This window comes from Hyperolius riggenbachi, chromosome 10, assembly GCF_040937935.1.
Source record: "Hyperolius riggenbachi isolate aHypRig1 chromosome 10, aHypRig1.pri, whole genome shotgun sequence".
NCBI classification, from domain to species: domain Eukaryota; kingdom Metazoa; phylum Chordata; class Amphibia; order Anura; family Hyperoliidae; genus Hyperolius; species Hyperolius riggenbachi.
The window spans coordinates 146,224,615-146,240,923 of record NC_090655.1 but is presented as its reverse complement, the minus strand read 5'-3'; the positions used below and the strand labels follow the sequence as shown (position 1 = coordinate 146,240,923).

The 16,309-nt window shown below is 40.0% G+C and overlaps 1 protein-coding gene across 6 annotated transcripts in view; it reads right to left on the bottom strand.

Annotated features, from left to right (window-relative positions):
• Window positions 1–16,309, bottom strand: part of LDB3 (LIM domain binding 3) — a 332,821-nt gene that overhangs the window by 57,391 nt on the left and 259,121 nt on the right. For 4 of the 6 annotated variants that reach the window (XM_068258597.1, XM_068258596.1, XM_068258600.1 and 1 more), the window contains one exon: window positions 5,405–5,550. In XM_068258597.1, coding sequence (XP_068114698.1) covers window positions 5,405–5,550 — 146 coding nt within the window. Of the gene's footprint in view, window positions 1–5,404; window positions 5,551–6,878; window positions 6,927–10,542; window positions 10,690–16,309 lie in introns of all 6 variants that reach the window. The other 2 variants (XM_068258594.1, XM_068258595.1) reach the window with 2 other exon arrangements.

The following is a 16,309-nucleotide window of genomic DNA, read 5'->3' as shown; positions in this document are numbered from 1 at the left end:
GCCAAAAGCTTGCTTACTCTTATTCTTTTCAGTTAGCCAATAAATGATATCATCCTGATTCAAAACTTCTTGGAAAAGGAAAAATGATCGAAACAAAAGTTGGATTTTATGAACGAATCGTAATGTAAAACCTTTTTAAATTGTTTTGTTAATGGGAAACATTCTAAAATTGCCCTCTGATTAGTTATGATCATTCAAAAACTCGCTGAAAGATTGCATCTATTGAAAAAAAAAGTACCGTTTATGGGCACCCAAGACCCAGATTGACACAAAAAAAAGAGAAAAATTGTATTTGCTCTATTACTCTGTGTCTGAAGACAGAAAATTTTGCCCAGTGTTTCACTGTAATGTTTTAGATGTAACAGTATGTTTATGCCCTGCAATGTCTTTTGCTTGCTCAGCCTGTCCAGAATTGCATGAAGCATTAACTTTAGGTGTATTCAGATAATTTGCAGTCAGCCAAATACGTATGTCTTTAGTTAAAGTCCCTGCCCCTTGTTTCGCATACTAACTTTATGTTTCTAGCTGGTATGAGAAAGTGTCTGTGAAGACAAAACGCACTAATGTGAGAAGAGCTTTATACAAGCACAACTACACAACATATAAGGATTTGAATGCCCTCTAGTGGCAGATTCTATAAACTGCAGTTACTACATTTCTACACATTGGTCCAGTTTAGTCAACTCGATTTTTTTCACAGGTGACATTTTTGGCACTTTTCAATACAATACCTTTTCAGCCCCCATCAAGCAAACATTCGTTCAAAAGACAGCAAGCAATGGGCAGCGCTCACAGGCTGCAAGTGAAGTGAAGGCTCCAGAGATGTGCACAGCCCCCCTGAGGCTAATTACATACCTTGAATACAAATCAAATGCATTTTAGGTGCTAAACACTAATCTAAATTCTAATATTTGAATGCAAGCTGACGCCCATGGAGGCAGCTAGCCTAAAGTATATCTAAGTTTTTGTACAGCAGAAAGGAATGGCAGCACTTCCAAACAGACTCTGCACCGGATTCAGGTGCAGCTTCTGTTTGGAAGCGCTGCCATTCTTTTCTGCTGTAGCAAGCAAACATTGCTAATATATGTTGCCCTATGCTAACTAAGAACTGATATTTTTAGTTAGTTTTTTTAATACTTATTCATTTGCTAGGGTCTGAAGAGGTATTTTGTAGGTAAAATTAGAAAACATCTCCTGTAAGAAAACAATTATGAATCAGGGCTGCGATCTAACATACCAAAGTTCTCCAGAGCTGTAGATTAAACACAATCCTAAATACCTTGCCTGGGCTTCTTGAGGACTTAGAGCTGACAAGATTTTCTAGTCCTCACATAGGCCATATCAGGTCATATCAAGGGCTTTTGCAATGTTAGTAAATTTATGATTGTGCCCAAACCTACAATACAAAATTTTGTTTTAACAATTCCAATGCAGCCTGCATTGAATTAAGCAGTTCACCCCCAAGTGGTTTTTACTCTAACGGACCAGAGCAAATTTCATCTGTCAGTGCTCCTCCCTTTTATTCCCTAATAACTTTATTACTACTTATCACAACAAAATGCTCTATACCTCGTTTTTTTCGCCACCAATTAGGCTTTCTTTGGGTAGTACATATTGCTAAGAATTTTTTTTATTCTAAATGCGTTTTAACGGGAAAAATAAGGAAATAATGGAAAAAATTCATTATTTCTCAGTTTTCCACCATTGTAGTTTTAAAATGAAATTTTCTCCTGTGGTTAAAACCAACACATTTTGTTTGCCCAGTTGTCCCAATTATTAAACCGTTTAAATTATGTCCCTATCACAATGTATGGCGACAGAATATTATGTGGAAATATTGATGCTATTTTTCTGTTTTGTCCGGTCCATAATTACATGCCCCTCTGTAGTAAAGTTAAAGTAATATTTCCTAATAAAATATAAAAGGCGAGTCCCAAAATACTATTTACCGTATATACTCGAGTATAAGCCAATCCGAGTATAAGCCGACCCCTAACCTTTTCCTTTAAAAATAGGAAAATATTATTGACCCGAGTATATGCCGAGGATAGAAAATGCAGCACCATTTATGGTAAGGGGACCTTGCTTTGATTGTGTTTTTACTACCTCAGGAGTCACTGGACTACAATTCACAGGCGGGTTGTGATTTTGGCAAGGAGATGGGACTAATTGTGGACTAGCTCCCTTCCACCTCATCACTGATCAATGACCTCTGCACTCCCAAAACTCACACACAAACAGCTGCACACGCTACACAGCCACACATTAGCAAAGTCAGAAAATGTTATCTGCCTTTTGAAAGTGTTTGTTGACCAGTAAATGAGATTCCCTGTGTTGCCATCTGTTGTCTCCTGTCCTCACCTCCACAGCCCATTCTCACAGTAGTAACATCTGATTCCCCATTATTTCCTCCACCAGTGTCCATGGAGTATGTTCATTGATATTACCTAGTTTACTATCCCTCACTGATCCTCCAGCATGTGCCCCCCTCCCCCCTTGTTTACCTTCTCCCTTGGCATGTACCTGGCCCGGTGTTCCTAGTTTACCTTTCCTCTGCACTGATCCCCCAGCATGTGGTCTACCCCCCTCCAGAGCAGTATTCCTAGTTTACCTCCCCCCCCCCTTTGATCCCCGGCATGTCGGCGGCTCACCCGGCCCCGCTACAGCGGTATTCCTAGTTTAACTTACTTCCTCTCTTAACCCCCCGGCAAGTGCCCAGTCCCTGCCAGAACGCGATGCGCGGTTTCCTCCACGAGTGTCCCCTGAATATGCAAATCCTTACACCGTGCAGTGTTCAATCACCGGCGCTGACAGGATTCATCTTCTGCTCTATCACTGGCTCATCTCTGTGACGCTATGCAGTAGCGCATGTAATTGAGATGAGCCAGTGATAGAGTTGAAGATGAATCTTGTCAGCGGTGACTGAACACTGCGCGGTGTAAGGATTTGCATATTCTGGGGACACTCGTGGAGGAAACCGCGCATCGCCTTCTGGCAGGGACCGGGCACATGCCGGGGGTTAAGAGAAGAAGCAAGTTAAACTAGTAATACCGCTCTAGCGGGGCCGGGTGAGCCGACAACATGCGGGAGGGGGGGGAGGTAAACTAGAAATACCGATCTAGCGGTGGGTCTGGCACATACCGGGGGAACAGAGAGGAGGAATGGAAACTAGAAATACTGGAGGGGAGGGGGGGGGGGACACCACATGCTGGGAGATGGGTCAAGACAGCACCTCTATGACTCGAGTATAAGCCGAGACCCCCACTTTTGGGCCACCTTTTTGTCCCAAAAACTCGGCTTATACTCAAGTATGTACGGTATGTATTTTTTTTTTAAACTTGTTTTTTTACAAGTGTTTTTTTTTGGGGGGGGGGGAGCTTTGAAAGTATAAGTTATTTATTTTATTAATATTGTGTATAAGTGTATGTGTATGTATGTGTCTGTATGTGTAATTTTACTTTTTGGCCACAAGATGGCGCTAGGGAACACATTCCCATTTCATAGGTAGGTTTCACTTTTTTTTTTACATTTGGTTACACTGTGAGGGCTTCCTGTTTTATGAATGGACGCGGCCGCTGTTCGCGATCGCGTCCATTCATTCCAGGCATTGCGATTGGGTCGAGGACCGCTCGATCCTCTTCCCCAATCATGGAACGCGGTGATCCGACGGTAAACTGCAGCGGGAGTGGCGTGCACACGTGCGGATTGGCGGCGGGAGCGAGCGACTTACTAAAACGTCCTGTTGCCGTTAACAGGGTAAAACAGGACGTTTTAATAAGTCAGATTGCCGTTAATAGGTTAAAGCAACTACTATCTTTCCTTCCACCCTGATCTAGGACTCGACTATCTCTGGTCCTGTATACCAGAACTGGTAGGAATTATCTGAACCTTCAACGTTCTAACTGGTTGTACTTCATCCTAATTTTGCTTTCACTATGACTCTATTATATTCACTCCACCCATAACTAGAAATGCTTTCCGACCTTTCATGTTCTGTTTCAAGGACATGTATCTTTTTAAACAATGCTAATTGCCTGGCTGCCCTGCTGATCCTCTGCCTCTACTACTTTTAGCCATAGACCCTGAACAAGTATGCAGATCAGATGTTTGAGGTATGTTTGACTGCTTTTTCCTCATGCTAGTTTCAGGGGTGTGATTCAGACACTACTATTACATAAAAAGGTTAACAGGATGTCAGGCAACTGATATTTTTTAAAAGGAAATAAACATGGCAGCCTTTCAGGTCAGTTGTCCTTCACCTACTTGCACTCTATCCTGACTGCTTTCATCCTCACAGTCCCATTGCATGATGGTAACTCTTTAAATCCAATAACTTGTTAAGCCATTGTGGCTTTCCAAAGTCTACCATTTACCCTTTTTTATTTTTATTTTTTTTAATGATTTATATGGACTTGCCTTAAAAAAGGTGAACTAACCAACAGCATTTCTCACAGGTGTCTCTGCTTCCTCATCTCAATACAATAATGTCTTTAGGAAGATCCTAGTTCCTAAAAATGCTTGGCCATGCTAGAATCTCCCCAAACACACTACTGTATTCACGCCAGGAAAATGTGTTTTTTTTTAAATGTCTCATAAATTATTTTGCAGATTGGTTTGTTTTGGTATTGACTGGCACTTGCTAGGGATCTCGAGGCTGAAAGGCATTTTCCTATGGAAGTCAAATTAATGGTCTGGATGGCATCCTGCTCATCTATCATGCATCTGTAGTGTCTTAGCCTTGGCTCTTGGCCTTCAGACACTTTCCCTCCTTGCCAAAACCAATTCCTGGTACAACTCCCCACTCCTTTGTACTTGGTGAAATAAATGATTCTTAAGTATCTGGTCTGCATACGTGTTCAGGGCCTATGGCTGAGAGCAGGGCCGGGCCGAGGTATAGGCTGGAGAGGCTCCAGCCTCAGGGCGCAGTGTAGGAGGGGCGCACAATTTATTCAGCTGTCATTCCTAATTGTGTATGAAACAGAAAGAAATAAGAAAAGGGGATACATGGCAGTGACTGCAAGCCAGATAACTAGATATTAAGGTGTTGGGGAGGTTGTGGGCCCTGTGGCCCTCTTAGTCTAACAGCAATCAGTGAGTGACAGCTGGGGTGGGAGGGGTGGAGGGGCGCACTTTGGTGTCTCAGCCTTGGGTGCTGGAGGACCTTGTCCCGGCTCTGGCTGAGAGCACAGGTTCAGCAGTGCAGCATTGAATTGTTCCAAATGAAATAAATATGGCAGCCTCTGTATCTTTCTCATGTTAGGAGTCCTTTATTGATAGTTGCAAGTGAATCAAAACTCAAGTCTGTTATACTTCCCTTAGCATCTAACTATGCATACCATGCTAAAACGTCCACAAGTAAGGTATTTAAAACCAAAGGGATTGCTTATTGTCATTTATCTCTTACCTGGAGGTGGCTGGTAAACTGATGGTTTGATACTGGCAGTTGTTACCACTCGTGGTTTGGGAGCAGGAGCTGAGGACTCAGTGTATCCTCCATAAGGCACAGGACCTTTGGCAGCAGTCGCAGAAGAAAATCCTTGGCTAGATGCACTAAAAGTGGAACACATTTTAAGTATAAAGCACAAGTGTTGTAAAGAAGTATTCCATGATATCTAATAATAATAACTTACTTGACCAAAAAGACTGCATTACCTTGGCCCCTGACTTAGCAATTAAATTATATGGTAAATAGCATGTTAGTATTAGCCTGTGTGGCAACCTTAATGACCAAAATCAAATTTTGTTGATATGTTAGCTCATAATCTGCTAAAACTAATTTGCTTTTTTCAGTAATTCTAGTTTTGAAAATGAAATACTGCTCATGAAATGAATACACAAATAGACGCAAAACAATTTTTCAGAGGACTAAAATATTACATGCATGTACAGAGACATATTCTCAGATATGACGAGATCATGCATGTTTAATATTTTGTTACAAAGATACTTGCCAACATTCCTTTTTATCATCATACACAGTACCCCATGATTGGTGTTCACAAGCAAGATAATATATATATACTGTATATATATATATATATATATATATATATATATATATATATATATATATATATATATATATATATATATATATATATATATATATATATATATATCCCATCCAGCTCATCCATACCAGGAGCATTGGCAAGTATGACATACACATTAACATAGCACAGCATCTAGCTTGAGAATATGAGAATAGTACTTGTACACACCAAGTTTTTCTTTTTTTTTTATCTCCAAACCCAAGTCATGGTGTTAACATTAAGGCTTTCATATATCTGAATGAAGTCATCGTGTCTACTGTAATGAATCCTGACCCACTGATTATCGTCTTCCAACACACTGGTGTATCAAATGCCTTTCTTCTTCTTGTGGACACAACCCATAACCACCCATTTTCATGACCTAACAGGCCATGCGGTAAATAGGTAGAAGCTGATAAGGATGAATTTTAAATCTGTGTCACTCATGGTGTTACTGACTCTAGAGAAATAAAGTTTGAATCTACTCTCTCCAATTGCTACATTGAGGCATCAGCCAGGTAATGAAGGGACATAGCTGACCGGGGGATAGATCGCAATTGCCAAAGTAGCAGGTTGGAAATGGGATAAGGAGAGGATATGGAAACTTTGTCTCTGCTGTTGCTTTTGCATCTAGTCCTAACATATTGTTAGAGCATAAAGCACTTCAATCAGAAGGGGAACTTTGTCTTTTCAACCCCATTTTACTACCCCCCACCCCACTCCTTTTGCCAATACCTTAGTGTAAGGTTCATGGTAAGTTGAGTGTTATACATAGCTATGTTGCTAAAACAATACTAGAGTTAAGTAACACGATGTGCTATTAATATTAATAGATAGTTGCAATACCTCATTTTTGACTGGTAGCTGGAAGAGAAGGTTGCTTGCTGATGAAAGCTACAAAAATAATAAGAAGTCACCTCTTATGCATTGGAAAACATCAAAGATAGCAATCTACAGTGAGCCAGGTAATGTGCTGTCTGTATAACCACCACCATATGAAACAAAAAGGAGAATAGTGCAAAAGCAAGATTGGACAACCATTTCGGTGGACCGCTTAGGGTCGCAGCACCCGAACAAAATTGACCCTGTCACAAAGGCGATTAATAAGAACAGATTTTATTATAAATGTTTCCAAACCATCACTTGGAAAAGTCTGCTGATCTGCTGATGTTAAAACAACTCTTGAGAACAGGACGAGGTTCAATGCCTCTTAAAAACTCATTTGAAGAGGAAAAGAATGTAGGCATTATTTTTATTGAAAGGGTTCTCAGAAAGGATAGCTTTTCTGCAAGCTATTAAAGACACAGTGGTTAGCACTCTTGCAGATTTGAAGCCTAACCAGTACATTATTCACATACAATCTGTACATTCTTTCTGTGTTTGCGTGGGTTTCCTCCTAGTCCACTTAACTGGATGGCTCCCAAACTGTTTATTGTTCTGGGCACATTATACTGAGAAACGCTGATTGCCTGGTTATAATTCTGATTCTATTCCTCCAATGTGTAATAAATAAAAAAGGTTACAGATAAGGATTAATAGATGAGTGTCATAATAGCTAGCAAACATGGTGGGGGATTTGCAATAGATTAAGCCCCCCCCCTCCCCCTAAAATCAACTTTACAGCCAAAAAACTAGTTTTGGAAGGCGGTGAGCAATGGTCAAATATGTGTCTCCCTAATTACAGGTATGATTTTTAATCTGCTGAATTAACAAGAAAAAATCGAGGGGTAGACTCTCTATTCAAACAGCAGGATCTTGTATAAAAACGTCAGAGCACACACAATTTTGAGTTGACCCTCGAAGCACAAATACTGCATAAATATGAAGTATTTGACTACTTGACTCATATGGATAAAATAAGAAAAACACAAAAGCCAATTAAAAGATGCTTTTTTGCTGAATATATAAAGGTATGGCTAATGCTGCATTATAGAAAACCTGCAAACTAGTCTTGACATTATCTTTATTGCTGAAGTTATCAGCAAGACATGAAAAGATGATTTTAAACAATTTAAAGTGTATAGCCAATAATAGCTTGTGTGAGATCATCCTATGTTATTACAATATTTCAAGGGAACCTAAACCGAGAAGGATATGGGTTTTTCCTTTTAAAATAATACCAGTTGCCTGACTCTCCTGCTGATCCTGTGTCTCTAATACTTTCAGCCACAGCCCTGGAACAAGCATGCAGATCAGGTGCACTGACTGGAGTCATACTGGATTAGCCGCATGCTTGTTTCAGGTCTGTGATTCAGCCACTACTGCAATTAAAGTGATCAGCAGGATGACAGGCAACTGGTATTGTTTAAAAGGAAACATCCATATACCTCACAGTTTAGCTTCCCTTTAAAATATTAAATACTTCATATTGCAATGCCTGTATTTTTACTTTTATATTAAAGATAGCAAAAATTTATTAACTGTAACATATTTTGAGCAACATTTCTATATCATATACATATGTTACAAATTATAATCAAGACATTTCTGCAAACACTGTGCAAATACCCTTGCAAATCACCCTGATTCTGTTAAAATACACCTGAAGCGATAACAAAATAGATACTTACCTCAGTAGTAGAAGCCTTTAAATGGTACAGAGGCCTCCCAGATCCAGGGGAAGCCAGGGCAGTGTCCTTCTATGCCTATTTTACTGTCACTAGTCGAATACGTTTCTTCCAGCCACAGTTCTGGCCGTGGACAAGTGCGTCTGGATTGGTCATGCACAAGTAAGGCCCATGCATGCCCAGTAGAATGAAGTGCTCATGCACAGATGAAAGAGGCAGTATATGAACGCTTTTGTTCTACTGGGCATTGTGAATGTACGCTTCTGATGTGATAGCCCACAGCCAGAAGCGCAGCGGGTGGGATCCACCAGGATCCAGGAAGACTTTGGACCAGTGATAGGCAAAAGTCCCACAATGCATTTGCCTTTATGAATCATGACTGTGGCTGTCAGACTCTGCAATGCATTGTTGAACTAGTAGTTCCTTAACAGCTGGGGATCCAAGTTTGCCTATCACTGCTTTGTACCATCCAAAGCCTTCTAACTACCGTGGTAAGTATCTAACGTTTTTTTAAATCATCTCAGGAGTGCTTTAAACCTTTTTCTAGTTGCTACTAAAATTGCTTTTTTTCTGCCAAGAAATAAGATAATTTGTGAGTTGTATTCTTCAAATAATGGTTACAGTACATAGATGGATTTTATTAAACTGTGTGATATGGATACAAAGCATAAGAACAGTTCATTATGAGCATTGACTTAGCTCTAGACATTTAAAGCTTAATGTTATACAGTAAGGAAGGCTGTGATTGAACATCTACAGAAAATCATGAATCATGACCACACTGTTAAACTGTGGAATGTTTTTTTTTTCTTTTTTTTTTTAACAAGATGGAATGATCATTATGTAAGAAGAAAGAAAACACCAGAAGCTTAAAAGCTTATTGTTAGCCAATGTTACCAAGCAAAGAGAATGCAAGCTTAGTCAGAGTAAAATGTGTAAACACCACCAGGGAAACACAAGCTTTTTGGAAGTCCATATACTATCCAAAGCCCTTAAGTGCTTGCAAGGTGCCAACAAAACATTCCATCTTAAAGGGAAATCATCACATAGAAAAGGGCAATAATTTTCATGTTCTTTCTGGATAATTTAGCTATACTAGACTAATTGAAATTGAAAAAATATAGCTCTTTGGAATTTGAATGAGTACAGCTAATACAATTACTAACTGGTAGAAAATGAAATTTCTTATAATAAAAATAAGTGCCACCATTGAATCAATTTGTTAAAAAAATTCTGACCATTGTAACTTTTTGCATCTTATTGTTAAAAAAATGTTTTGCTTGCTAGTTTAATTGATGATACAGTGGCAAAAAGACTGAAAGAGATTGAAATTTCTCCAACAGAAACATGGGCAGTAAATCACCAATTGCCAAACCTTCCTACGCACACTTTTTCACTTGTGTCTTTCTTCCTGTGAACTATAAAAATACCAGTTCCTTTTCCAGTAAGACATAATTGAAACAGAAAGCGAAGAATATGCAATAGGTAAGCAATCAATCTTAAGTGCAGCAGTAACTGTATTGCTACTACAAATGTGTCCTAATTCCGCTGTATTGCTTAATTTCTTGTTTGCATTGAAAACCAGGCATATTCCAAGAACGCTGACCTTGGACCTTTTTTCCCTTTTATTTTATGTTGGATGATAGTTTGTTTTTGTTGACTAGATAATAAGAAAAACTATGCTGTTCTATGGGAACACCGGCAGCAAAAAATCAGTAAATGTTTTTACTATTACTCATTTCTAGAGTAAAGGGCTTTAAATCAAGATCAGTAATAATTTCCCTTTAAGCCTTGTCTGACAACAGGGAGGTAGAACTAGATAGTGATACTAAGCAGCATTTTCAGTTTTCCTTCTAGTTGTCTGACTGTGGATGAAGAGTTGCTGACCTCTCAGCACTAAAGGAGGGGGCTTGTTAATATCTAGCCAGCTGTTGTAGCTGTACCTCGGAAAACCTTTTCTTGGTAGATATGACAGACCAGTTCTTTTGGTTGGTACGTTTCTCTTCTTGAGCAGAGGTGAAGTTGTGAATATAGGAGATATATAAAGGGCTTCCAAGGCTGGCGGCAGCATGGGAGACTTATATTTGTGTCTACCCGTTGCATAAGAAGAAAAGGAACATGTCAGGATGTACTATAAGATTGAAGTGTCTTAAAGCATTGTCCTGGAACTATTCTATCTGGCCCCTCTGAGCAGGAAGTTAGAATCAGGCTGATGCTGGCTAACTATAAATGATTTAAAGAGTAAGCTTTCACCAATAGCCCTTCTTCAGACTATTTTTGCATACAATGAAAAAACAATGCTAAAACACATAGCTCATATATGTTTGAAGGGAGAACAGACTTTTTGCTAATAAAAATGTGTTTTATTAAGTTACATGAATTAGTATTAATTAATTATTTTTGCTAATTAATCTGGTAAATTTTGTATTTACGATCTGTCCAGGTCTATAGGTCAGGCTGCATCCTAGGCATGTGTAAAATAAGCAAGGGCTCTATTTCTCATCAGAGATTCAACAACTTTTTTGCATCTATTTTGAAAACTCTTTTGGTATCCTATTACAATAATGCATAATAATACAGTAATAATAAATATTTATAATAATGCATCTTAATGACACTCATTTTTATTAGCAGATAACTGTGTATATCCCTCTGAAGTTCTGTGTGAAGAAAGACTGTTGGTTGGAAGCTTTAATCTTCAAATATTTTAATGTTAGCCAATAAGTGGCATCATCTTAAATAAAAACTTCCTGCTTTAACTCATGGATAAAATGGCACAATACTGTACTGTATCTGACCCTTACGTATACCTTCCCTGAGATAAAGCTGCCTAAAGTAAGCACCACATACCACTGTGCACTGTCAGTTCTTCACCTTGTTCCTGTAATAAATCCTAAAAAATGTAACTTTTGGCTGAAGTAAAATTTTCACTCATCTTAAGGAAGAGAGGGGTTATGAAAGAGTGATAAGACATGCCATCATCACAAGTCTTCCTCTTCCTGTCTAGAAACCGTACTTAAGCTGATTGATTACAGGGGAAGTAAGGAAAGGAACAGACAATGCACAGAGGTATGTGGATCCAACATGAACTTACCTCCATGCTTACCTTATGTACCTTTGACTAAGATCAGGCATACTTTAAGTGATTATTTTTGTTGTAGAACTTAGACTCTTGAATAAACTGCATCACAGTTGCCACAATGTCAGTGAGGTACAGCAAAGTACATTCTTTGCTACACATCCCAAGGCCTGGCAAATTAGCGACATTGCTGTCTGTTGGCATGAACCAGTTATGGTGGTTAACATTCATCTGCTTGAGCCCCTTATCTAGTTGTGCATGGAGCTGTAGTCTTACTTGCCTCCTGTTGGTTTGCTGCAAATTCCTGTCCATCAGCCACCTTTTCATAAGTGTGCTATTTTTCTTCACTTGCTATTTGCAATGCTTGTATGCTACTTAAAGTGCACTGAGCACTCAAAATACATTTTAACAATGAACCTACCCATTAGTGATTATAATAATGCAGTGTGCCATTGGGGGGCCAGGGGTTAGGGAGTGCCATTGCTTACTTATGGGGGGAGGGGGGGGGCTAGAGGCAACTGCCACAATGCAAGCCGCAATACATCCCAGGAGATGTAGTCCATAGATGTGAGTACAGAGTTCTTCCAGCATGCATGCGCTCCACAGGCAGAAACTTTAAACTGACATTTGCTGCGTACACTTGGCACAATGCACATGGACAGGTGATAGAGGAGCAGCCCTTTGTAGATAAGCAATTATGCTTCCCCAATCCCCAGATCCCCCAACGGCACACTGCATCGAGAACCTCCCTTATACAAAAAATATATCTTGGGTGCACTTTAAGTATTTTACCTAAAAGTACAACACCAGCCTGCTCCCTCACATATCCCTGTTGATCCAGAGGAAGGCAAAAAAAACTTTACAAGGCATGGTCCAATTAGCCCCAAAAGGGATACAATTCCTTCCCAGATGGCAATCAGATAAAATCCCTGGATCAACATCACTGGGCATTACCTAGTAATTGTAGCCATGGATGTCTTTCAAAGCAAGGAAAGCATTTAAGCCCCCTTTAAATGCAGGTATAGAATTTGCCATAACTACTTCCTGTGGCAATGCATTCCACATCTTAATTACTCTTACTATAAAGAACCCTTTCCTAAATAAATGGCTCTGAGAAGGCCTAGGCACAAAAGCTCATCCGCCAAGCTTTTATATTGCCCTCTGATGTATTTATACATGTTAATTAGATCCCCTCTGAGGCATCTTTTCTCTAGACTAAATCAACCCAGTGTATCTAACCTTTCTTGGTAAGTGAGACCTTCCATCCCTCGTATCAATTTTGTTGCTCGTCTCTGCCCCTGGCTCTAAAACTGCAAAATCTTTTCTGCAATGTGGTGCCCAGAACTGAATTCCATATTCCAGATGTGGCCTTACTAGAGCTTATGCTAGCATCTCGAGTTTTTATTTCCCTTTTAATGCATCTCCAAATGTTATTAGCTTTAGCTGCAGCGGCTTGGCATTGAATATGATTATTTAACTTGTTGTCGATGAGTACTCCTAAGTCCTTCTCCAAGTTTGATGTCCCCAACTGTATCCCATTTATTTTGTATTGTGCTAGACCATTGGTACGATCAAAATGGGTAATGAAATCATGCCTTGCAGGCACCGTAAGCCTACAATTGTTGAGGCAACAGGCAAATTATGCGCAGCAGCAATCATTTTTTATTAGGAAGCTGGTGCAGAAAGGGCCTGTGTGCTGCTCCCCTATCCAAAAAAATCCCAGCTGAATTCTCCTATTTTCTTGTTTCACTCTCATTAGGATTCTCCGATATTAGACCACCTACTGTACTCAAAAGGCATCATTAGGTATTGTTGGTAAAGGAGTAGGCCAGTTCATAGTGCCTCACTCTGTGTTCTGGATACTTGGTGGTTGTGCTACAGAAATTATCCGATACATATTGGTTGAGTTATGCAGATCTTGGGGCAGCTTGGGGGCATAGTGGATAGCATTCTCGCCTTGCAGCTCTGGAGCCCAGGAAATTATATGTATGGAGTTTGTATGTTCTCCTTATGTTTGCTTGTCTGAGGACTCAAGTTCCATCCCACATTCCAAAACAACATACAGATACGTTAATTGGCTTTGCTCATAATTGGCCTGAGCCTCTCTGTGCGACATTAACCTCCTGAGCGGTATGGACGAGCTCAGCTCGTCCATCACCGCCGGAGGCTGCCACTCAGGCCCTGCTGGGCCGATTTTCCTCAAATAAAAAGCAGCACACGCAGCCGGCACTTTGCCAGCCGCGTGTGCTGCCTGATCGCCGCCGCTCTGCGGCGATCCGCCGCGAGCAGCGGCGAAAGAGGGTCCCCCCAGCCGCCCGAGCCCTGCGCAGCCGGACCAATCAGTTCCGGCCAGCGCTAAGGGCTGGATCAGGGGCGGCTGACGTCAGGACGTCGGCTGACGTCCATGACGTCACTCCGCTTGTCGCCATGGCGACGAGGAAAGCCAAACAAGGAAGGCTGCTCATTGCAGCCTTCCTTGTTAATTATGCTTGCCGGAGGCGATCAGAAGAACGCCCCTGGAGCGCCCTCTAGTGGGCTTTCATGCAGCCAATTTTCAGTTGGCTGCATGAAATAGATTTTTTTTTATAAAACAAAAACCCTCCCGCAGCCTCCCTGGCGATCTCAATAGAATGCCGGGGAGGTTAAGTGACAAGACTATCCCCTGCAAAGGGCTGCAAAAAATGTCAGCGCAATATAATTAAAAGTAGTAGTTTGCATAAAGATGGGAGGTGCACTCGACTAGGATATAGCCAATACTACTTAGACCTTAGCAGAACTAGAAATTGGCTCAAGCAGAAATGTATTAACTAAATAAAACTATTTACGTTATTTCTCCAAGGAGGTGACACCTGTGTATTTATTAAAGAGTACATACCTTCAGCATATGTATGAGATGCTAAACAAAAAAAAAGCTTATGCTGAAAAGTAGCTAAAATCAGAAAAACGGGACTGCAATGCCAACCTTCCCAGTCAACACACATTACTGATCTCTGCATATCAAAACTCTTATTTTAGTAATGTATGTATTTGTGATACAGTACCAGCTTGTACATAAATAAACACAAACTCTTCTAAATGATATTGGATAATAGAATTTGTCATTTTAGCATTTATTAGTAATCCTTAATTCAAGCAATACAGTATTGCATGGTGCAAATATGCACTCGGAGTGCAGTGCAGTTATTCTGCATGCAGCTTAGTGCCATGTTTTTACAAGACTCTGTATCGATCAAACCAAAGCATCAGTGTTTGAAAAAAAAAAACCTGTCCTTAAATCCAACAGCAGTTCATGCTTTGTGGAAATCCACATATGGATGAGATGAGTGTCAGCTTTGAAATAGGAACTTTTTTTACTTGCTTGAAATATATAAGCTCCAGGTCTGTCACAATTCATTTCTTAGTGACTGCATGCTTTTTAAAGGTCAATGAATTAGATAAAAGCAGTCAGAATTGGGTATGTATGGACTGTGTTGTTGCACAGGCTACCAGCAGTTAAGAGGCTCTAGTCTACAGATCTTTGCCCGATGCTTCCAACCTCTTGCGTTCTACAGACTTCACTTATTATAGGACAAAGGAGGTGGAATAAAGAGTAAGGTACAGTATTCTAGGCTGGGGTAAAAATAGTAGAATGTGTTTTAGGTAGGGCATCTGAGGGTGAGGCATCACAGATTATTGGGGTACTAGCAGTTCAACAGGATTGAGGTTTAAATGTGAAGAACATTGCAAAAAGTTGGCATGGGACAGGTGTTACAGTTGAACAGGTGCCACCAGAAACAATTGGAAAATGAGATTTAAGAAAAGCTGCACAGTACATGGATTTTTTTTAGTTGGAGGTGAAGCAGAGCTACAGGCATTGGAGTATGTTTTGGAATTTCAAAGCTGTCAACAAATTGGAATGTAAAAGCAATTTTTTAATGACACTAAACTTTTTCTGCAGCCCAGACACCTGTTTATAATTACCCCACCTTAACAAATGTGAAGGTGTTGGAAGGATTTGAGGACAGGTTTGAAAAACTCTTTTGTCAGAACTCAGAACACCTTCTAAAACTGACCAACTGTGATGATAGCACAGATACGCCTTACTCACTGCCTGAAACACAGAGTACCTGCAAACTGTAGGAGTTAAATCTGTTCATTAAAACAAACACAGTCAGTATAAATTTCACTTTATTATTATTTATTGTTCCCAGTTAGTTTCAGTATATATCCTCTTAAAATGGCTCTGTCACTTTTAAACACAGTGAAGTATATTTAAATTTGTAGAATTAGGTGTTTTTTTTTCTTATATTGGCTGTCAAACATTCTCCCATTGTTTAGATTTAAGGATGTTCTGATAAAATTGAATAAATAAGGTTTGTTCCCCACAACCGTATTTCTGCCTTATTTTCCCACTTTTGATAGAGTAAGGGCTGGTTCACATAGGCGTCTGCTGAGCTTTTGCTTGGCATTGCGTTCAAACGCCAGCGTTTAAAAGCTAGCTTTTGAAAGCTTTTGAAAAGCGTTCAAGGCTAGCAGTTCTGGTCTCTGCTATTGTTTCCTCGCGTTTACTGCCTCTGAAAGCAGCATGTTGCTTTTGAGACTAGACGCAACGCTGGGATCTACTGCCAGGCTTTCATGAAAGCCTGCAAAAG